This window comes from Nothobranchius furzeri, chromosome 15 (genome assembly GCF_043380555.1).
Source record: "Nothobranchius furzeri strain GRZ-AD chromosome 15, NfurGRZ-RIMD1, whole genome shotgun sequence".
In the NCBI taxonomy this organism is placed as follows: Eukaryota; Metazoa; Chordata; class Actinopteri; order Cyprinodontiformes; family Nothobranchiidae; genus Nothobranchius; species Nothobranchius furzeri.
In genome coordinates, this window is record NC_091755.1 from 48,051,159 (window position 1) to 48,073,512 (window position 22,354).

Consider the following 22,354-nt stretch of genomic DNA (forward strand, 5'->3'; position numbering starts at 1 on the left):
GCTCCGCCCCCCCTCCCCGACCATGTCCGCTGACACGAACGGCGCCACGAAACTAATGCCCTCCATCAGCTGATACGGGTGAGAAACAGCAGCGGAACGTGTGCAACCCCCTCACCCCCGCTCTCACGGAGGAGCGCTGTGGGACGGATGGCAGAAAAGGTGTTAGTAACGGTTGTTGTCCAAAAGTTTTCTTGAATGACAAGAAAATCTCCTATTCCACCTTTAGGGTCTGGTATAATCTGGAAAATAATTAAAGAGCAAGTCACCCCCTACAAGAAACTTACTTCACTCTCTTTGAAGCCATCGCTATTGACTAAGAGGTACCCTAGAATGTTAGATGGTACGATATGATGTCACAGTGTTGTTGTGAGCCTGTGTGTGTGTGTATCTGTTAGTGGCTCCACCCTCTTGGTCTGCTAGGCAACAGCATTTGTTATGTTTTTCAAACAGGAAGTGGGAGTTGAGTAAGAATCTGGTAGGGGCGACTTGCTCTTTAAGTCAACAGCCTCCATCTCAACTAGAAAACATTCCTCTCCAACTTTTTAAAGAGCAAGTCACCCCCTACCAGATTCTTACTCCACTCCCACTTCCTGTTTGAAAAACCCAACAAATGCTGTTGCCTAGCAGACCAAGAGGGTAGAGCCGCTAACAGATACACACACACACACACACACACACACACACACACACAGGCTCACAACAACACTGTGACATCATATGGTACCATCTAACATTCTAGGGTACCTCTTAGCCAATAGCGATGGCAGATTTTAATTCAAATGTAGTGCAGAGTTTTGACCTGACAACGGCACAACACTGACAGTTTTAGGCAGAAATTTTTAACTAAAAAACACTTGAGTGCAAAACTATTGACTACACGCGTCTGCAGCATGACTAGACACGCATTTATACAGTTTATCAGAAAAAAAGAATTGATTTGAGGGTGACTTGCTCTTTAAATCCAAGATAATAAATTGGGTGGTTTTGTGGTTTATGATTATACATTCATATAAAAAGTTTGGTAGGGAATGAACTGGTATGAGAATCTGGATAAGACAAAGAACATAAAAAGCTAGATTAAAAAAATGTTAAAATGACACCCCACCCACCAAAATTTTTTTTAAACAGTAAAGATAAATTTCTTAAATTTCTTTGATAGGTTTTTTTATATAGTTTTGTTTGAGGGGATTTTAAGGGTAAACAAAAACAAGAGTAAACACACAGGCATTGATTAAATCATATCTGCTGAGATAAAACATGCATTTATTCATCAGCAGCTCTACATTTCAGCCCTTTAGAGGCCTAACACTGACAGCCTGCTGTCTAACCCCAACGATCAGCTGACTTCTGCACTAATGTAACCCTCTCATCTGTAAAAGTAAACAATCTCATTATGCTCATAAAGGCATGGTTACTCTAGATGTTCCTCATCACTTCCTGAAGCTGTAAGAGAAACTAAATCCCAGAAACAAAGATATTTTGTGATTTACTAAAATAAGGGGAATAAAAAAAAAGATGTGGGAGGGGAAAGAACTGGCAGGTGATCTAAACTATCTGCTGGCTGTCATGGGGGAACCTGACCTTTTCTGTAACAATATTGACATTTAAGATAAGTAAATCAGCCTAATAATTAAATGATCATCATGCAAAATGGTCCTGACATCATACGCTGTCTGCTGCTGCTCTTCCGACTGCCTGTCTGGCGGTTAAAAGCAACATGAGCAGAGAGACTTTTAAGAAACAAACATCTAGTAGCAGCTTTAACCCATATGTCGCTGTAAAGGAAACGGAGTCCGCCACAATGAGGCCGCAGTGTTTACAAAAGCCACATGGTCCCAAGCCCCCAGCACGTGGCTTTCATAGCCCTGCGCTGACGTAAACACAGCAGCCCTCCAGTAGCATTAGCATTTATTAAATCACACCAACACCTAAAACAATAACCTGGCCTCGCTGTCGTTGGTGGACTCTGGACTCTCGTTTGCAAATAAAACAATTAAACTTTACAAACAGAATCACCCAGAACGGATTAAATATTAACCGCCCTGTATGGTTCCCTTCCGCGGTGAGCGGCTTACCAGCGGGGTAAAGCCTCTCTCCCGTCCCGGTCCCTGGTTTTAGTCGCCGAAAACCTCCGTCTCTGTCAGCGCGAAGCTCCGTGAGAAGAAAATCTGTCAAACGCAGCGCCTGCTACCAAACAGCTCACTTTATGCGTGTGTGCAATGAGCCCACCGTGCCGTACGTGCCTCCTTAAAGCCCCGCCCACATCACGTACCAGAACTCACGCAAAGATGCTGCGTTCGCGTCCGATTTTAGTGGAAGATTCTGGACTGTTCTTCACAACCTCAGTCATTTTAATAAACAAACTGTTGACTCCAACATTTAAAACGCAATCCCGGCGCAACACGTGTCAATCATTGTTAAAATAACATCAAATGTATTCAATAACGTGTGTAAGTCACGTTTCTCTCATTGTAAATTTTAGTAAATAAGCTACAAGTAAAAGTAACATTAACATGAACACAGTTTATATAAACTTCATCTTACAGCTTCATCTTTCAAAGACATCTTAAACATTTGATAAACTACTCTCCCCTCAGTGATGAAGGAAGCAGCTCCTGAACGCAACATCGGCCGACTCATTCCATTCTCCTGACACACACTTGGGTAGGAGCTTTGATCACACCACGGACAAATATGCCGCTTTGCAACACCACCCTGTTATAAACACGGTTTAACCAGACCAACAATCCGAATAAAAGCATCTTAATTCAGCGGGGATTTAAGGACGGGGCCAGCTCCACCTCCAGCTAAAGCTAGCTACGCTGCAGTGGAATATGGCTGTCAGCGTTCGCCGTCGCACGGTCGAAAAAAGAGGCAGAATGCAGGCTACAAGTCGGGCTCCCACCAGCGATGATCACGCCACAGACCCGCCAACGTTTTTAGAAACAAAGCACAAAATACGCCCGGCACAGAAACCTTGTATGAGACAAGTTAAAATGCTGCGCATGTATCCGCCAGCCTCAGGCTTTTGCGGTAGGAGGAAAACCCCAGCCCCATTAGCCCCGCTTCGAACGTTCATTCTCCTGCGTGGTGGACACGAACATCGGGACTCTATCCGCAAAATGAACAGAATCTCTTACTTGTAGGATGGTCTTCACGCAGTCATGTCTAGCGGTGTCACGGTTACTACTAACCGTCATTAGCCTGCGTGGCTAACGCTCAGAGAATTGCCTAGTCCGCCCACCGACCTACGTTTCTTACGTACCACCGGAGACGCTGCGAGCCACCATCTGCGGTCACACCGCATCAGTTCAGCCAGCTCCAACACGCAGAACACTTCATCACGTTAAAGACGTTTAAATAGACGAACGCGCTGCTATCGTTAGCTGTAGCCGAGGCGCCAACTGGAAAAGAAACAAACTCGTTAAGACCTTTAAAGATTTTACGCCTGAACATAGATTTAACTTACTGCTTTTTTAATAACGCTTTCTTTACGTGGATAAACGTGGCAGCTGCTGAGCATCTTTCCACTAAAGTTGAAACAAAAGATGTGAGAGGTCTCCATAGTAACCTTTGTTACCCCAGGATGTAGCGCTTCCTCGTTAAACAGTACGTTTGACCACAGCGCCACCCCGTGGTCATACGTCAGATTGCTAGCTTTCCATTTAGATTTTAAATCGCCGATTTTTTTTAAATATTCCCACATGGTATTTTCACACATCTTTATTTATATGCACACAAATGATCCAACAGTGTTTTATTTATTGTATCTGAACATATTATCTTCTAGTTCAGGGGTCACCAGCCTTTGTGAAACTGAGATACTTAACAGGTATTGGGCCATAGAAAGGGCTACCAGGTTGACATAATGCTGACCTTTGAACTAGAAAATATCAGAGTTTAACTACATGTATAATGAACATAATGTAATGGGTGTTTTACACAGAAAACTAGATTGTAAATCTGTAACATTTAATTTCTGATTAAAAGGATGGCAGCAGATTTTTTTAAATTTTATTTTAGTTTTGTGCTTTCAGGAGAAAAGACCAGTGAAACAGGGGGCACCGTTGGTGACCCCTGTTCCAGAAGCAATAGAACCAGGATGTAGTTATAGCTTGTCACCACTAGATGGCGTAAATTCATCATCCTCGTTCATATTTAGGCAATAGCGCGGTAGCCAACTTGGTTTGGGTTTAGCAAAAACGTGTTCTACCACTAGGTGGCGCCTGTTCCTCTCCTTGTTCGTGTTTGGGTAATAAAAACGAAAAAAAAAGTTTAAACGAAGCGTGAAACGTCATTCTAGGATGTTCAAGGAAGGTCCCGCCTTTCTCGCCTCTGATTGGCTGGAAGGGCTCTTCTACGATTGGCTATTAGATGCAAGAAGAAACAAATTTCCGTAGTTTTTTTTTTTTTTGAAGAAAATGTCAACTCATAGCTATATTTAACATCTTTTCCTGTTTTGAAACAAACCAGTTTCAGGTTTTTTTCCATAAAACCATCTATTCAAGCCTGTAAGGCAAAAATAAATAAGTTTCGTGAGTCTCTATCGTTTCATTTTCCATTTAACGGACACTTTCTGAAATCTTGATGAAAATCCTCTCAAGTTTATAATCAACACCCTGAAAGCAGGAATAAGTGGAACAGACCAGAATTCAGGTTTATTGATTACTTCACCAAATACCTGGAAGATTACATCACAATATTATGTATAGAACTGTAGAGCACTTTCAGTTTTATGTATCTTACATGGAAAACTTTACAGTCTGTACTTTTTCATTTATAATATATATATATTTATAGTTTTCCCCGACTTCAGGGGAGAAAAGTAGACATCCATAGTGGCGAGGGAAGGAATGCTTTTCAAAAAATATTTAAATGCACTTTCAATAATTACTTACATCCTTCATCGAAGAACAAAAAGGCATGAAAAACGTTCCAGAGGGATGCAGATATTCATCCTGTTGGTGTGAAACTATCACTACAGAGAGCCAACACTGACAGGCTATCCTAGTCGTGGTTAATGAGAGCAAAACGTCACTAACGGGTGTGCAAAAGAGAGAATAATGGTTCTGATGGGAGATCTGGAGGGAGGAAGCAGCCATTTTTTTCACCAGTAAAACTCTTTGATGTAAATAAGTGATTTTAGTGGGGAAATAATCAAATTACTGCAAACGAGAAACAACGAATAAGTAAAAATTCACTGGGGCGTGTGAGAGAGGACAGGATGAGCCGGGGTGATCGTTGACGCGTCGCCTGCAGCTTCAGTCAGGCTCATACAGATGCGACGGTCACGTGGAGAATCATCCGTTGCTAACAGGCACAGTTGGCAAAAAGCCAATCGGACCGAAGGCTTCATTTGTTTTTAGAGCGGAAAAGAAAAGTGGGGCAACAGGATCTGCAACAATAAATTATATTAGAGTCGTTTTTCCTTCTTGTTCTGGTCGCTGTAGGATGAAAGACGACAGTCAGCAGGAAGCGCCGGTCACAGAGCTGCTCATCCCCGAGAGAAGATGCCAAGTCCTGAACCAAGACCCACAACCTCCTCCGGACTTTGTCTCCGTCTCGGATCCGGACCAGCAGAAGGGAGGAAAGATTCTCAAGTATCAGGTCCACCTTCAGGTTTCCTCTCTACGGATCCACAGCATCACCTGGATTCTGCCTAGGAGGAGGGAGTCCGGGTGGGCGCCCCCTCAGGAGCGGCGATCTGGAAGACGGAGCCGATGCGCAGGAAGAAGCGCCGGAGGACGGCCCGCAGCTCCGGGATCAGGTCGAACTGCATCATTTCACACAGGTGGGGGTAGTAACAGGAAGCATGGGGCTTAAACTACGGAGGACAGAGATGAGCGTTAAACAACAAAGTCCCAGAATAAAGTGTTTCAGCTGCTTTCGGAGCAGGTCTCCGTCCAGAACCAGCTAAATCCCAACAACACCGGGTGGTCATGCATGTCGAACCATCACAAGTTGCTTCTTCAATCATATCTTTAATATGTGATCTATAATCTGTAATCGCTTTGGCCTGAGGTGCTCTGGAAGAACCGAGTCGTGGGGAGGGCCAAGAGTCGTCAGTGATGAGGTTTAGTACCACAAAAACACGTTAATGGATGGATGTATCATAATCCAGCTCTCCTCTATGGAACACGTGTGTGTGTGTGTGTGTGTGTGTGTGTGTGTGTGTGTGTGTTCGTGCCTTGCCGTCGGGCAGCCGTAGTGTTCTGGTGAGCAGCAGCATCAGCAGGCTGTTCCACGCCTCTCGGTGGCTCTCTGAGGTCAGACTGATGAAGTAGCTCAGAGCTTCGGTACACACTCTGAACCAGGAAAAACACACACGCACGCGCACACACACGCACGCACGCACACACATGAAACAAACATTACTCTAATGAGTTTGCAGTTAGCAAATCAAACTAGCTTAACGCGGCGGCTAATAAACCAGACTTCAGCACGATCGCGGTCGTGACTCGCAGCAGACCCGTGACCAGCGAGGCGGGTCACTTAAACCCACGCGGTCATGAACTAGCCAGATGTTGGAGTCCTGCTCATCCACCAGAGAGCTGGCAACAATAAATCAATCAAGGACGACATAATTCAGCTTTTTTCCTCACATCTGTTAAAACGACATCTTTAAGGCACGAAGCTGCTCCTGCTGACATCTTCCTGTGTCTCCACAAACCCAGTTTTTATCTGCAGACCCGGTACTGCTGACAGCAGAACTCAGTCACAGCTTCAGCAAATCATCCAGGCTAAAACAGCCCCCCCCCCCGCCGGACTTCAGCCTCATGCTTTGACGACACGCTGCAGGTCAGTACTCACAGCAGCAGGCGTGTTTGGATGTCGGGCCACGAGTCCTGCAGCTTCAGGTCGGAGTACATCTTAAACAAGATCCTGAGGCTGCAGGCGAGGCTGCTGGTTTCCTGCTTCAACAAGTTGGGCTTCGATTTCCCCTTAAAGCCTGCGAGCAGAGAGGACACCTGCCATTAAAGTGAATGCACGGGAGTCTCTACGCCTGAACTTCTCCTTTTTCCACGATCCAACACCGATCTCATGAACCAGAGGAACAGCGAGGCCTGCAGCGGCTTACCCGCCCTCCAGAGAGCCGTCCTCTGCTCGTTGTTGGAGTTGAAGTCCTTGGCAAAGTTGTGCGACTCCAGCAGACAGTCCAGCAGCTTGAAGAGGTGAGCTGAGGTCATGTGTCGGTACATGCCCTGATCCGGTCTGGAATCCTCCCAGTCAGCCTCCGACTCCTCCAGAGCATCTCTCTGGAAGACATTTGAACTGCTAAGTGCAAGAAGGCGTCCATCCCCGACTGGAGAACGTAGTTAGGGTTAGTGACCTCTAACCGTAACAGAGTTAGGGTTTGAACCGAGTCATGGGCTCGACACGCGGGAGGCGACCCGCGGCAGCGGCAAAGCCGCCAACGCGTTCTGTTCCATGGCGAAATCGAACCTTCCGTTGTTTTGATTGGCTGTGTCAGGTTGGAGGGAGTTAAGGTTATTTAAGCGGTTCAGAGTTAAAAACGCGGTACATGTGATGCGTCACAAGGTGCTGCTAGAGTTATGTGAAATCTTACTTCTGATTTTACTATAAAAAAAACAAACAAGAATGGGTTCGTCCCGTGTTACAAACCAGAGAAAGAAACGGAGAAAACCATCATTTATGAGGGACCTCAAGGATAGTCCTGATCAACTCCGGACCTACCGTCGCCTCAGTCCAGAGCTACTTGTCCATCTTCTCACCCTGGTAACCCCAACGATAGAGAAGATTCACACAAACATGAGAGAACCCTTTTACGACCTACGTCATCAAAAGTTGCGCGCGCAGCCTGGCAACGAGAGTGAAGGCTTCCTCATTCACACTCGATACTAAAACAGCGTTTTAAACCCTTTGTTTTGAATTTCTGAGCACATAAAAATGTCGGGTTGTTGCGTGTATGGATGCCAGAATCGCTTCTCTTCAAGCAGTGGACTGAAACTTTACAGAATTCCGAAGGGAGCACATCCATTTCAACAAAACCGGAGGCGTCTGTGGCTGCAGGCCATCAAAAGGGTTGATGAAAACTGGACTGAAAACACGATCCGAAATGCTCGAGTTTGTAGCGCCCATTTTATATCAGGTAAGGTAATTATGTACTAAGATTACACCAGAAAGCTGGTTAACGTGTGTTCTACTGAGATGTAACTGCTGCCTTTTCTGTTTTTCCCATCCTAACACAAAGCTCAACTTTGAATAAAATTGCTGCTGCGTGGCGGCAGCATGACCCAAGTCTGGAACATCAAAATGACAGAATTAAACAAATTTATACGCTTTATTTCATGCTCCAAATTAACATTTCATTCTAATTCATCTGTATTTTCCCACTGCATATTAGTATAAACTGTATTTCTCTAAAATTAACACGATTGTACTCTGAGCACGCTAAAAAAAGAAACCTATGCTATACTCACCCTGCCATGCAGGTACAGTTGGCTGTGAAGACATAGTTCTCTGGTTTGTTTACTATGACCCAAGCCTCGTACGTAGCAGTCTTGTGTCCTTGTCTTTGGCTAGGAAGGACTTCTGCCTTCAAGATTCAAAACTCAGAGTCTATGTCGTGATATTTTACTTTCTGTACGTGGCCACAGACAACATAGTTGTATGCATCTAACGATTTGTATGCCCGTAGCTTCTCACGTGTGTACTTACTGGGCCTCTCCACTAAAACGTATATACAGGTGCTGGCCAGTAAATTAGAATATCATCAAAAGGTTGAAAATATTTCAGTAATTCCATTCAAAACGTGAAACTTGTACATTATATTCATGCAATGCACACAGACCAATGTATTTCCGATGTTTATTACGTTTAATTTTGATATTTATAGGTGACAACCAATGAAAACATCAAATCTGGTATCTCAGAAAATTAGAATATTCTAAAGGCCAATGAAAAAATGTTTGTTTCTCTAATGTTGGCCAACTGAAAAGAATGAACATGAAAAGAATGTGCATGTATAGCACTCAATACTTAGTCGGGGCTCCTTTTGCCTCAATAACTGCAGTAATGCGGCGTGGCATGGACTCGATCAGTCTGTGGCACTGCTCAGGTGTTATGAGAGCCCAGGTTGCTCTGATAGTCGTCTTCAGCTCCTCTGCATTGTTGGGTCTAGCGTATTGCATCCTCCGCTTCACAATACCCCATAGATTTTCTATGGGGTTAAGGTCAGGCGAGTTTGCTGGCCAATCAAGGACAGGGATACCATGGTCCTTGAACCAGGTGCTGGTGGTTTTGGCACTGTGTGCAGGTGCCAAGTCCAGTTGAAAGGTGAAGTCTGCATCCCCATAAAGTTGGTCAGCAGCAGGAAGCATGAAGTGCTCTAAAACTTCCTGGTAGACGGCTGCATTGACCCTGGACCTCAGGAAACAGAGTGGGCCAACACCGGCAGATGACATGGCACCCCACACCATCACTGACGGTGGAAACTTTACACTGGACCTCATGCAACGTGGATTCTGTGCTTCTCCGCTCTTCCTCCAGACTCTGGGTCCTTGATTTCCAAAGGAAATGCAGAACTTGCTTTCATCAGAAAACATAACTTTGGACCACTCAGCATCAGTCCAGTCCTTTTTGTCCTTGGCCCAGGCGAGACGCTTCTTGCGCTGTTTCTTGTTCAAGAGTGGCTTGACACACGGAATGCGACACCTGAATCCCATGTCTTTCATGAGTCTCCTCGTGGTGGTTCTTGAAGCGCTGACTCCAGCTGCAGTCCACTCTTTGTGGATCTCCCCCACATTTTTGAATGGGTTTGTCGTCACAATTCTCTGCAGGGTGCGGTTATCCCTAGAGCTTGTACACTTTTTTCTACCACATTTTTTCCGTCCCTTCGCCTGTCTGTTAATGTGCTTGGACACAGAGCTCTGCGAACAGCCAGCTTCTTTAGCAATCACCTTTTGTGTCTTGCCCTCCTTGTGCAAGGTGTCAATGATTGTCTTTTGGACAGCTGTTAAGTCAGAAGTCTTCCCCATGATTGTGATGCCTTCAAAACAAGACTGAGGGACCTTTTAAAGGCCTTTGCAGGTGTTTTGAGTAAATCAGCTGATTAGAGTGGCAGCAGGTGTCTTCTATATTCAGCCTTTTCAGAATATTCTAATTTTTTGAGATACCAAATTTGGAGTTTTCATTAGTTGTCACTTATGAATATCAAATTTAAATGTAATGAACATTGGAAATACATTGGTCTGTGTGCATTGCATGAATATAATGTACAAGTTTCACGTTTTGAATGGAATTACTGAAATATTTTCAACCTTTTGATGATATTCTAATTTACTGGCCAGCACCTGTATATCGGGCCACGCACCTACATCTTCCACCCATTCCGTAATGCCACAGGGATCCGGGAGTCTGTTGCCATTCGTTAAAGTGAGGTTAATAATATAACATTCAAGATTTGCCGGTGATAACCCCGCAGCGTAGCTTGATAAAGCCTGAAACATGACGTCATATTGTTTACACACAGTAAAAGGGTCTATAAGCTGCGGTTCTTTTCCTCATCAAAACACAAGAGAATGAGACAACTGTGTCCTTACAGCGTGGGGCGGTTTATTTGTACAGTTCAGCAACACACCACCAGTAACTCGGGACAGCGTTCAGCCAGAACGCAACGGGCCGCCGGCTGGATCTCAGAAAAAGCCCGCTTACACCGAAGATGCGACCCCAGTTATACTTTTTACTGACGTCACTTCTGCATGGCTTAGGAAATGGGTCTCACATACACATGAATTGGAAACTGTTTGGGGAGTCTTTCCCAGCAACCCGTGCAACGAGACAGGAACCATCCGCTGCTCTTGACTTCCCGATAAACATTCAGATAAATGTTAGTCTCACTGGAAATTATGCAAACTGGACTGAAGACAGGATGTTAAACATCTCGTACACAAACGCAGCTCTTGGCTCCTACAAAGCCCAGAAGAACGACTTGCTATCCGTCTAAGGTAAGTTAATGATAAACAATAATTATATTTTCATATACACTCACCTAAAGGACTATTAGGAACGCCTGTTCAGTATTAGTCTGGTGTTCCACCTTTAGGTGGGTGTATTTTCTTATTACGTGTACACTCGGAGAGCATCCTCTCCGCTCATTGGTCAGTGAATGAAACCTCCGTTGGTCGGTCCTCGTCCGAGCGACGGCGATGAAAAGTTGAAAATATTTCAACTTTCTGGGTCGCCTGTGCACGCCACGTGCACGAGCGCAAAATTTCACGCGCGCGTTTCGCGTAGTAGGTGGGAGACCCGCGATTATCGCATGTCTCATTGAACATGAATGGAGAGGCGACGTCGCCTCCCGTGTGTCGAGCCCGTTAGTCAGCGAGCAGGAGAAAGCTCTTCCAGGTTAAATGAGTCCCCAGCAGGTTTTCTTCTGCTGTTTCTGCAGGTTAGCACGTAGGCTGAACTTTGACACCATGACACACCCTCGAAGGTGAGGGTCTTCTGCGTGACTACCTGCGCTGCAGCCATGTTTTCAGCATCCTCCTTCTTGCTGGTTGCTGGGAAGAAGACGATGTTGTCTACAGTCTGGATGAGCTCGAGCTGCACGACACATTTAATCAGCAGCCCTGCAAACAGCCTCTGGTCTGAGACTCCTGGGGAGGGATTAAGGTTTAAATGACTCACCATCGGAACGATCGGAGGCGTGTGCGGCTTTATTAAACTCACTGGCGTTGGATCTGCCCTTCCAGGTGTCGTCGCTGGACATCTGGCTGTGTCCTCTCTCGGACAGAGCTCTGTCGTAGCTGCTCTGAGACTGGCTGTCGAAATCTGCATCCTGGAGACGAAAAGTAAAAACATGATCACAACCCCGACTGCAGCTGTTGCCCCCGCGACCCGACTCCGGATAAGTGGAAGAGAACGCATGGATGGATGGATCCCAACATTTTTAACTGGATTAAAGCAGTTACTCTAGCGATGTACGAGATGGTTTGCTTACAAAGTGCTTCCCGTCTGCAGCTTCCTCGTCTTGTCCGGCCGGTCGCCAAGTCAACAACCTGACGTGGAAAACAAACATGGCGGCAGGTTGAGAATCAGGCGATGCATCCGTCACAGCTCTGAGAGGCGCCAACGTTCAACAGCAATGCTGGTAAAGCCTCCATGCACCCGACCGTCTCTAAAACCCGATGAGGAGGGAACCGACACTCACACGTGAGGGCTGGTGTTTTGGAAAATCTCCAGCATGCACGAGCAGGTGACGTTCCAGACTTCTGGGCTGAACTTCTCCCCGTTCAGGATCACCAGGTTCTCCAGACAGTTAGTTCCCGACCGGGCCAGCTGCTCGTTATCTGCAGTCGGGAGACGAGAGACTTCTGAGTTCTCTACGAGAGATCCCGACGTGTGCTCATCCGGGTGTCCTGACTCTCGAGTGCAGACGTTGACCACGGCCCTTTTGCACCCTTGATGCGTACTTGGGTGAGGACTCGTAGGGTTGGGCATCGAGCATCGATTGGAACCGGTTCCAACTGTTCATTTTTCCCAGAATCGTTCAAAGTTTTTTTACTTCGATTCCTCGAATGCCGACGGAAGAGCAATCCGCAGCCGATCTCCGTGAAAGCTAAACGTGATCTGCAAATTGTGATCGATGCTTTTCAGAGCTGAACACACCAGCTGTTGTACACAGAATAAAATTCATGTTGACGTTCAGATTATTTCATCAAGTAGGACCTGTGGTTAGCTGGCTCATGTAAAACATGTTACGTCTTGAAAGAATCAGTATCGGGAATTGATCGGAACCAGAATCGAAACGAGGAATTGGAATCGGAATCGTTCAAAATCAAACGATGCCCAACCCTAGAAGGCTCAAGCGCCTCTTCTGAAAATATGCATTTTCTAATGGAAGTCGTTCATTTTAGGACGATCAGCTGATGCTCTGAAACTTTTAGACAAAGCAGCAGTGAATATAAGTTTTTCTCAAATAATTGTTTGTTTGAAAGCTGTTAATAAAGGCTTAAAAAAAAGTACCACAGCGACCAGCATGTGTTGCTGTGCTTACGCGATGCTCCCGGTCTGAAGACCGCCGGGCGCAGTGCGAGGACTGCGATTGGGCCCAAGTCTCATTTTAACTCTGCTCAAGATGGCTGCTACCGCTAACTAGCATTAGCAAACACAAAATGTCAACAGCTCAGCCTGTTTAACAGATATTGAGCTAACATTTAGTGTAAACGTAGCAGAGATTCACCCCAACCATTCCATTCAGCCAAACTCAAATTCAGGCCCTTTCAAGGTGAACGAATCCCGATTTCCTAGCGCCTCCCTGTGGCGACAACACAGGGACCAACTACAACAGCCAACGTAAAAATCTGAAATAACATAACGTGGATTTTCTTGTTTTTGCTTCTTAAATTAAAATCAGAATAAAGAGAAAGGTTTCTCCAGTAAGCTCAAAACGATCATTTCACTGATGATTCTCATTGGACACGACTGGATTCAAGCGCTTTCAAACATTTCAAGCACCTGGAAGAACCCTGAATTTTCTAGACTTCCAACTGGATGTTGGAAGCTGAAGCCAAAAACAAAGGCGCACTTCTGTAAGCCCCGCCCCCTTCAGGCACATGAAAGGGTAATTTTTCCTCACTGAAATAATTAAAACACACTCTTGCCCAAGAGGTTTAATCCATTTTTTAAGTATGAAATTCAAGATGTAAAGAATTCTAGAACCTCTGGCCTTACAGCCTCCAGATGGAGCATCGCATCCAGTCTACTGCCCCCTGGTGGAGGAGCTACAGGAGGGAAGCGCCAATTTTATTTTTTATTACTGTTAAAGAGCAAGTCACCCCTTACAAGAAGCGTGCTTCACTCCCACTTCATGTTTGAAAAATGCAACAAATGTTGCCTAGCAGACCGAGAGGGCGGAGCCACTAACAAATACACAGACACACGACATTGTGACATCACAATGTACCAGTTTACCTCATAGCACACCTCTTAGCCAATAGCGGTGACAGATTTAAATTCAAATGCAGTGAAGAGTTTTTACCTGACAACGGCACAACACTGACAGTTTCAGGCAGAAAATTACAATTTTAACTAAAATCCACTGAAGTGCAAAACTACTGACGACACGTGTCTGCAGCACGATTAGACACGCGTTTATGTAGTTTATCACAAAAAAAGTTGATTTGGGGGTGACTTGCTCTTTAAACTTATTTAATAACATAATAAAATAAAACTGGTTATTTCAAAGCGGTTTTACTGACATCAGGCTAAAAACTAGATTTTTATTATTTATCTGTATTTCACGCTTTAAAGGGGTAAAGATTAGGGGTTTATTTTAGGACGCACTAATTATGTTCAGTCACAGACTCAAGATCTCCAGATGTTTCGGTAAGGAGTCTCACCTTGCTTGACGCACCACTGCAGCTGAGTAAAAATGTCCTCCAGCAGGATCTCGCTGAGCGGCTCGTAAAACTGCGTGAACACGTCGCAGATGGCGTACAGGGCGTGGTTACACGTCGTCGTCATCCACTCGGTTTTCTGGAGGCAAACGAGGCGTCAAACATCAGCACATTTCTGTTACCATCCTCTCCTTATACCAGAAGTCTGACCTCGGTCTGCTGTTCCGGGAGCTTCATGTTGTCGAAGATGCGAAAGACGATTCTGAAGAGGTCGTGCCACCAGTGCTTCTCAAAGGTGTGGCCGTAACTTTTCATGATCTCAAACATCACAGTTAGACCTCTGAAGCAGAAATTATATTATAAGGCATCAGTTTTGGTGACAAAAGATAATAAACGCAAACGCCTCTGAAATCTGTTCTTGTGTCATCTAGATGAACCTTCAAACGTTTTCAGGGGCTTTAAAAGAACCGGAGATGATGAGCAAGACAATATTATTTCTTCTGATGTTTGTTGATAGGAACAAAATGCAAACTAAATACTTAAAATGTATCAATAAACATTCATTTACATTTCTTATGCTTTGAAAATATGAATAAAAAAGAACCTAAATAAACAAACGGCGTCGTCTCACACTGAGACGCGGGAAAGTCGTGTTTCTAAAAGCTGCAAGAGTTTCATCTTCAACCGGGAGTCGGCTTCTCACCATTCAAGTTCCAGGTCTCTTAAGCTACTTTAAATACAAAAAATCAAGCATTTTTAAGGTTTTCAGGCTAAACAAAAGAGATTTTAATAAAAACTATTGGCTGTTTGAGAGTTCTGACAACTTTTAAAAGGTCTGTGAATAAAAACAAACATGATTTCCGGCGGACTCGTGAGAAGTGAATCTTCTCTGATTTCTCGTGTCTTTAACACGAGCCCTGGAGATGGTTTAAAAAACACCAACAAACTAATAAAAACGTATGAGAGGAAATGTTATGTATGGGCGACGGCGGCACAGGAGCTAAGAGCTCGCCCCGTAATCGGAAGGTTGCAGGTTCGAGCCCCGCTCAGTCTGTCGCTGTGCCCTTGGGCAAGACACTTAACCCACGTTGCCTGCTGGTGGTGGTCGGAGGGACCGGTGGCGCCAGTGCTCGGCAGCCTCGCCTCTGTCAGTGTGCCCCAGGGCAGCTGTGGCTACATGGTAGCTCATCCCCACCAGTGTGTGAATGGATGAATGACTGATTGTGTTGTAAAGCGCCTTGGGGGGTTCCAGGACTCTAGAAGGCGCTGTATCAAATACAGACCATTTTTTATTGTTCCAAAACCAATTTTCTTTGGTTAAGCGTTTCAAATGGAGAGGCACCGACTGGTTCTGAGGGCCGATACGGGTTCTTGTGCCGCTCGGACTGATTTTGGTGTATTTTGGGACGATTTAGCTCTGGTGAGTTCACCAGCAGAAAAAAATGGCCACTTTTTATATTGCTGCTTGGAAATGATGCATTCACAGTCTAAAAAATTTACCGTTTAAATCTCAGACCGGTTACTGATTAGGTTGATTGTGCAATTTCAAAACCTGGTAAACATTCAAGCACTTTCAAGGATTTCAAGCACCCGTTGAACCGACTCTAAAGGTGTGAATCGCATCTCCGTGTTTAGTTTAAATAAATGTTTGCCTTAACAGCTAAACAAGGAAACCCGATCCGATGTGCTACCTGGTCCGAACATCGAGCTTGCATCGGTTGATGATGCACGAGAGCTCGAACAGGATGGGGAACCAGCCGCGGACCCAGACCCGATCGCCAGGGGCGACATTCATGTCATCGCTGGTGTACTCCCTCAGGGCCTGGTCAGGAACACAAACGCACATCTTGGTCATGAAATCAAAGAAACGAGGAGCGGAACGAATGAACCAGACAAGAGAAATAACCTGCGGCCGCTCGGAGACGTATTTAGCACAGTGCCGGATGAGTCTGATGGCCTCCATGCTGGTGTCAGGAAACGCCGCGTTGCACACAAACTCTGACAAACACTTCACGGCATCCTGAAACGAGTCGATGGCAGCTGCAAAGTGCTCCTTGAACGTGTTCACTAAAGAAGAGCAGGAAAGAAACGAGTTAAAATGCGAGACTTCCGTCTTCTCCACACAAGACCCAGAGCACCTCCAGGTGCTACCGCTGCTCACCGACGATGTGCCCGGTCGTCTGGAACGCCAGCTCCACTATAGTCTCATCGTGGTCGGCGGCAGCTTGATGAAACACGGAGAAGATGTTCTTCCAACCAGAACGGATGTTGGCCGCCTGGGAGTTGACCATCTGAGCCACACACCTGATCACCATGTCTCTGATGGTGGGGGACCTGAGGAAGCAGATCAGGACTTTTACAGTCGACAGGAAACCAGGATAAAAGGAGTTGGAGCCATTTCTGTGTTGTGCTGTGGCAGCCATCTTTAATCGAGCTGCCGGCCAAGGCGAATGACTCGTAGATCCACCGAACACCTGAAGTCTCATTGAAGTCCATCCAGTGGTCGTTGAGATGTTTTGCAAACAAAGAAGCAAAAACGTTTCTAGACTTTCGGTGGCAGCGATAAGAATGTCGCCGATTTAAAAGCTGGAAGACCACCACAAAGCTAACGTTTTTAATGGCTGATTCGCTGTTACCTGTTCTTCTTCATGATGTGCTCGAAAGGCCGGAGGAAGTCCTTCTGGAAGCGGAAGTTGGCCAGTTCTCCTTTCTCCAAAAACTTCATGGAAAGCTGCCTCAGCGAGTCCACGGCAAAGATGGCGACGTCCTCGTTAGAGTTGCAGCCCACCTACAACCGGTCCACACGCCATTACTCACACTCCACCGTTACTATGGTTACCACCATTACCCCCCCCCCCCCCGGCGCACGCCTTCAGTCAAAAGCAGCTGGACCACCAAACGTCATAAACAGATGAATAGTGTCAGAAGGTGGAGCTCGGGCCAAATGAAGCTACTGACAGGAACAGGGATGGACAATATATCGGCATTAATGTTGGTATCGGCTGGTGTCGGTCATTTTCTTCATACCAGCTGGAGCTCACAGACTCTGCAGCTCTGACAACTCAGAAACACGCCTCCTTTCACCGGATCTGGTCGGTTCTGACTGGGTAAAAGAGCATTTATGTGTCAGAGTTTAACGTAACCTTACTTGTTATGGTGCGAGTGCAGATGTTACGACCTCACCACAAAACACGCGGAACCACATTGCAGTCATTGTAGACGCAACATTCATTTCAAACTTCAATCATGGAGCACAGATTAATGAGGCATTTCATTATAATATAATTGTTATAAGTAGCGATAATCAAACGTTTATTTTATGATTATCTATAGTATAAGCCATGGAAGAAGTTCCTATTGATTTAGGAAATCATTCTTGAATTTAGCAACTGATCCGAGCTGGAGTGCTCCTCATGTGGAGGCCTTGGGGAAGAAGGTTATTGTTGACGTGTCGTTATCTGTTGTCAGAGCTGCAGAGTCTGTGAGCTCCAGCTGGTATGAAGGCGGGCTCATTTAGTCTTGTGTCTCCTGTTATACCAGATGTTGAATAGATGTTGAAAGGTCAAACTGTACCTGAAACTGACCATCGCTGGACGTTACAGTATCGGTCCAATAAATAAAACTGGGCCGATATCTACAACCGATATTTTCCTCCATTTGTTTCTGTGTTTAGTCATGTGAACTCAGGAGTGTAAATGTGTGTGGTGCGTGTACTTAATACGGTAAATTCAGCTTTAATCATTTTAATTTTATACAAAATCTGCTGGTTTTAGAAGTATTAATGTCAGTATATCGGTATGGGCAAATATCTGTTATCGGCCATAACAGTGATATCAATATCGGATATCGATATCGGCCCAAAAATGTCACATCGGTGCATCACTAGACAGGAAGCTAAGAACAAACCTGCAACGATCAGGTCAAAAGTCAGAACTCACACCAGCTGTGAGGATGTTTAAAAAAAGTCACTCATGTAGAGAATGGTGGAACAGAAGTCCTCGACAACCACGTGACAGGCCGATGAGGTCACCCGGGAGATGAATCATCAGCTGGACCTAGCTTTTCAGTACTTTGGCTGAGTTTTTGTTAAAAACATGAAGACAAAGGTCAACGGGTCATGCTGCTCATCATCTGAGCGTGCATTTTTCTATTTTTGACTCGTTCACTGCCAATGACGACTAAAGTAATCATTAGCATGTTTTTACTGTGCGGGCGTCGGACGAGCCCCCGCACCGTGAGAACAAACATCTCAGCTCTAAAGCCGATCTTCATCCGCGTACGTCACACGTCACGTGATCAGGAAGCAGAACATCCATGTGTTAGGAGATCGTTATGGGCCGCTGCTGTAAAAAAAGTGAGGCGCGAACCGGAAAAGCTTCTGCCGATCACAATTCAACAACGGATTATGGAAGAACGGATAACGCTCGAAACGCGCGGATTCTTCCTGATGTAAGAGGCGAGTCTCCGCTAAGTTTTGGTTGTTTTGTTGTTGACATCATCCTAGCACGCAACGTTCTGCCACTCTTAAAAAAACAGTAAAAACGGTGAGAAACGCTGGCAGTGAATGAGTTAAGAACCAGCGAACAAGTACAAATGACCACGACTTTGACGTCTTTTTTGGTAAAACACCTCTTGAACCACCGCCATGACACCTGCACGTTTAGAATGAAAACACCTAAAATAACAGCAGACGTGTTGGACCAGCTGAAAGCCTCTAAATGAGTCCGTTACAATGAAAAGAGTTTCTGACCTTGTTGAAGTGATCTCCTATAACCTGCCATATTCGAGACCACTGCAGCCTGATGCGGTTCATGTTGTAGTACGATATCTCCACGATCTTCTGCAGGCTGAACATCCTGGGCTGGTGCGCCGAGGCCAGCTCGTCCATGGACACGGCGCATAACCACCGAACAAAGTCCACTACAAATAAAACAAACGTGTTTATGAACAAATCCTCAAGCAACTCCCTGCTGTAGACGGCGTGGGGTAAACGGACCAATGGCGTTTCCGTCTAGTCTGGTGGAGCCTGTGAAGATCCTGCAAACACAAAAGACACTTTCAGGAGTTGAAGCCAAAGACGATTTTCTGCTACTATTCACATTTTTAGTGATACTTCTACAAAGGGATCTGCCCCACCTATCTACAGCCACCACCACACTCTGAGAGCTGGTTTCTCCAACTGACTCCTGAATGTGAGCCATCTGTCTCTTGTCCTGACTCCCAACCAGGTTTCCTGCAATGGCAAGAACATGTTGAACCTTTCTGCAGCACGTTAACAGACGATTAAGCGTGGATATTTGGAACATTTTTAAGGTTTAGCTTGTGGGGTACCACAAGGCTCTGCTTTGGGTTCACCAACTTATCTTTTCAGGCATTTTAAAACATTTCCTCAGATCTCCTATCGCTTTCATGAAGATGATATTTTGCTGTATTTTTCACCAAAACCTTCGGAGCTACTCAAGTGCTAGATGTTGAAACTGAACAGGTGGCAGTGTTGCGCAGTGGGGTTAAGTATGGGGGTAACGTACCCAGACCTAGAGGCATGAACTCCTCGGTACCAGGAGGTAAACCCCTGATACTGGCCTCCCTGTCCCGAACAACCCCGGAGATGTAGCGTGTCTTCACCCCTGTACCGATCAGCTGGGCAAGTTCCAGCTGACTAATACACCTCAGGATCTACAACGCAGAGATGATTACCTATCAGTACAAACATTTTGAATCAAAAATACGTCTAGAAGCTGAAAAACCCTTTTACACCTCATGCCAGGAGTTGCCCAGGTAGTTCCCATCTGTGTGGGCAACGGTGATCAGGGTCTTGATGGTGTCGATGTTCTTCTGCTTCATCTCTGTGATGCTGGAACTGGCCGTCAGCAGCGTGAACCTGGCCAAGGCTTGAACGTATGCGTCTCTCTCCAGCTGTAAGGTTAACGGTTAGAACGGCAAGAAGGAAAAGGTCAACTTCCTCCTCGGGGAGTCGTCTGGACACTTCAGAAGTTGCACAGTTGTCACCAGACCTGCATGCTGAAGATGCAGGCGATTCTGATGGCACATCGAATGCCTTCCAGACACAGCGAGGCCACATCTGGGTCATCGCAGTCCTGCAGACCCACGCTGAAGGCAGCAAGCAGCGGGGTCCATGCCAGCTGGAAAACACAGAAATCAGACAATCTGAGCTGTTTTGGGATATTGGTACAATTTTTGTGTTTTATTGTAAAGAACTTTGTGTGCTGAAAATTACACTCCCTTTAAAAGGGAAATATTTAACCCTCTTATTACCAACCTGTCGCCGCAGACGGGATTGGACATACGCACTTCCCATTACCATCATTCCTGAACCATTCAAGACATCATTAAATTTCCAAAAGTGTTGAAAAGATTAAAAATGGGGCTTTTCGTGCATATACAAGACATTACGATAGCCAACGGGTTTCCCCGTCTTTAGCTCAACGAATCACAACACAGATTCAGAGACGTGCTGAGCTTGTCATCCAAAATGCTCCGTTTTATAACTTTTGAATGGCTGATCAGATTCAAAAAATTCCAACGGTTCCTAAAATTACATAAAAGCAGCTTTCCAACAATCTATAGCATGAAGCAATCAGATTTATGGAAAATATCGCTACGAGGGGAAATCCTGCTGCACAGCCTGATTGAAACTGAGCGCAGCGCCACGGTGAAAGCACACAATGGAACGGGGAAGCTAATGTAGCGTCATGAAGGGACTGTTTTCCACCTAAAGGTCCTTTCTACTCAGGAAGAACTAATCTCCCTGAGATATTGCTCAAGGCCTTTGATGCCTCTGCATCTAAACTGTTTTAACTTAGCTATTTGCCTCCCCCTACAGCTCAAGAGAAGATCAGAAGAACTCTTAAATAATAATCAAATAACTTTGTTAGTCCAAATAATCATGTAAAGCTCAATGTTAAATCAATCTGAAATGACAATATTAATTACTTGATATTATAATCCTATGAAAGTATTTTAATAAGTAATATAACTTTAAACTACACACTAGACTGATCACACATAATGTTAAAAATCACACGGCACATTCCTTTGTCTCTCCAATCAGAGCTTTCCTTTCTGACGCGTGGCGTGGTCTGTGAGGTGTTTATATTTGTGTCCAAGTCTGATTCGAGCATAAATCAAAACATCTGAATTATAAAACTAATTCCCACGTCACCCTTAACGTTACCTTGAACATGGGTCTGACGTGCTCCAGATGTGTGGCGCTGAAGAACGGCGCCTGAGCGTGGCTCACGGCCTCCATTAGAGCTTTAGCGGTTTTCGCCATCTGCTCCATCTCCATGTTGTAGAGCAGGCGGCGCTGCTTCTCGCTGGCCACGCCTGCAGGAGCACGCTTTGTGAGTAACAGCAGGACTTCCTCTTTTTAGGATGACATCATTTGAGGCGGGAACTCACTCTGCTTGGTGGACTTTGGAGTGATGGAAAACTCTTTGCTCTCCTTCATGGCGATCTTCTTCCCTGCGATCTCATCGTATATGGAAGAGAGGTACTCCTCGGGAAGGTCTTTGCTGTCGTTGATACCGCGGTTCATCTTGATGTACTGCTCCTTGGTCATTTTGTTTTTCACCTGCGTGCATTAAAAACACAAACGTCATCAACAAGTCCTTTAATGTGGGGTAAAGGTCCAAGAGCAACACAGCTACACCTGAGATATCTACTGTGATGCACCGATGTTGGTTTTGTGAGCTGATACCTATATCCAGTTCTTGTACAGCTCTGACCTGCAGGTACAGATTTTTGGCAGATTTCTCATATAATTAGAATAATAGAACAACTTTATTTTTGTTTACATGTCAGATTAAGCTTAAAATTATGATTTTGAAAGCAAAAACATCCATAAGGAAGATCGGGGAACAGGGATTCAGTGAGGATTGACATTAGCATTTTTTTTAAGATTTCTTTTGCTTAAAAAATTTATTTCTTTATTAAAAGCATTTCTGTCTTTATTTTGTCGCTTTAAAATACAT

At 45.2% G+C, this 22,354-nt stretch overlaps 2 protein-coding genes across 3 annotated transcripts in view; both read right to left on the bottom strand.

The window, feature by feature from the left end:
- bcl2l1 (BCL2 like 1) overlaps nt 1-3,274 on the bottom strand; it is a 31,225-nt gene extending 27,951 nt beyond the window's left edge. The window contains exon 1 of the mRNA XM_070544967.1: nt 3,141-3,274. The gene's annotated coding sequence lies outside the window, so the exon portion shown is untranslated. The remainder of the gene's footprint in view (nt 1-3,140) is intronic.
- A 2,177-nt stretch (nt 3,275-5,451) lies between these two features.
- The window catches only part of arfgef2 (ADP-ribosylation factor guanine nucleotide-exchange factor 2 (brefeldin A-inhibited)), a 32,154-nt gene continuing 15,251 nt past the window's right edge, over nt 5,452-22,354 (bottom strand). For both annotated transcript variants that reach the window (XM_054746207.2, XM_070544966.1), the window contains exons 18-39: nt 21,783-21,954; nt 21,556-21,707; nt 20,375-20,503; nt 20,118-20,276; nt 19,889-20,036; nt 19,497-19,593; nt 19,357-19,397; nt 19,111-19,280; nt 16,997-17,148; nt 16,522-16,694; nt 16,267-16,427; nt 16,052-16,182; nt 14,571-14,700; nt 14,364-14,499; nt 12,173-12,311; nt 11,963-12,020; nt 11,692-11,800; nt 11,479-11,618; nt 7,079-7,256; nt 6,811-6,949; nt 6,188-6,305; nt 5,452-5,824 (exon numbers count right to left, since the gene is read on the bottom strand). In XM_054746207.2, coding sequence (XP_054602182.1) covers nt 5,660-5,824; nt 6,188-6,305; nt 6,811-6,949; nt 7,079-7,256; nt 11,479-11,618; nt 11,692-11,800; nt 11,963-12,020; nt 12,173-12,311; nt 14,364-14,499; nt 14,571-14,700; nt 16,052-16,182; nt 16,267-16,427; nt 16,522-16,694; nt 16,997-17,148; nt 19,111-19,280; nt 19,357-19,397; nt 19,497-19,593; nt 19,889-20,036; nt 20,118-20,276; nt 20,375-20,503; nt 21,556-21,707; nt 21,783-21,954 — 2,997 coding nt within the window. In that variant the 3' untranslated portion in view covers nt 5,452-5,659. The remainder of the gene's footprint in view (nt 5,825-6,187; nt 6,306-6,810; nt 6,950-7,078; nt 7,257-11,478; nt 11,619-11,691; nt 11,801-11,962; nt 12,021-12,172; nt 12,312-14,363; nt 14,500-14,570; nt 14,701-16,051; nt 16,183-16,266; nt 16,428-16,521; nt 16,695-16,996; nt 17,149-19,110; nt 19,281-19,356; nt 19,398-19,496; nt 19,594-19,888; nt 20,037-20,117; nt 20,277-20,374; nt 20,504-21,555; nt 21,708-21,782; nt 21,955-22,354) is intronic.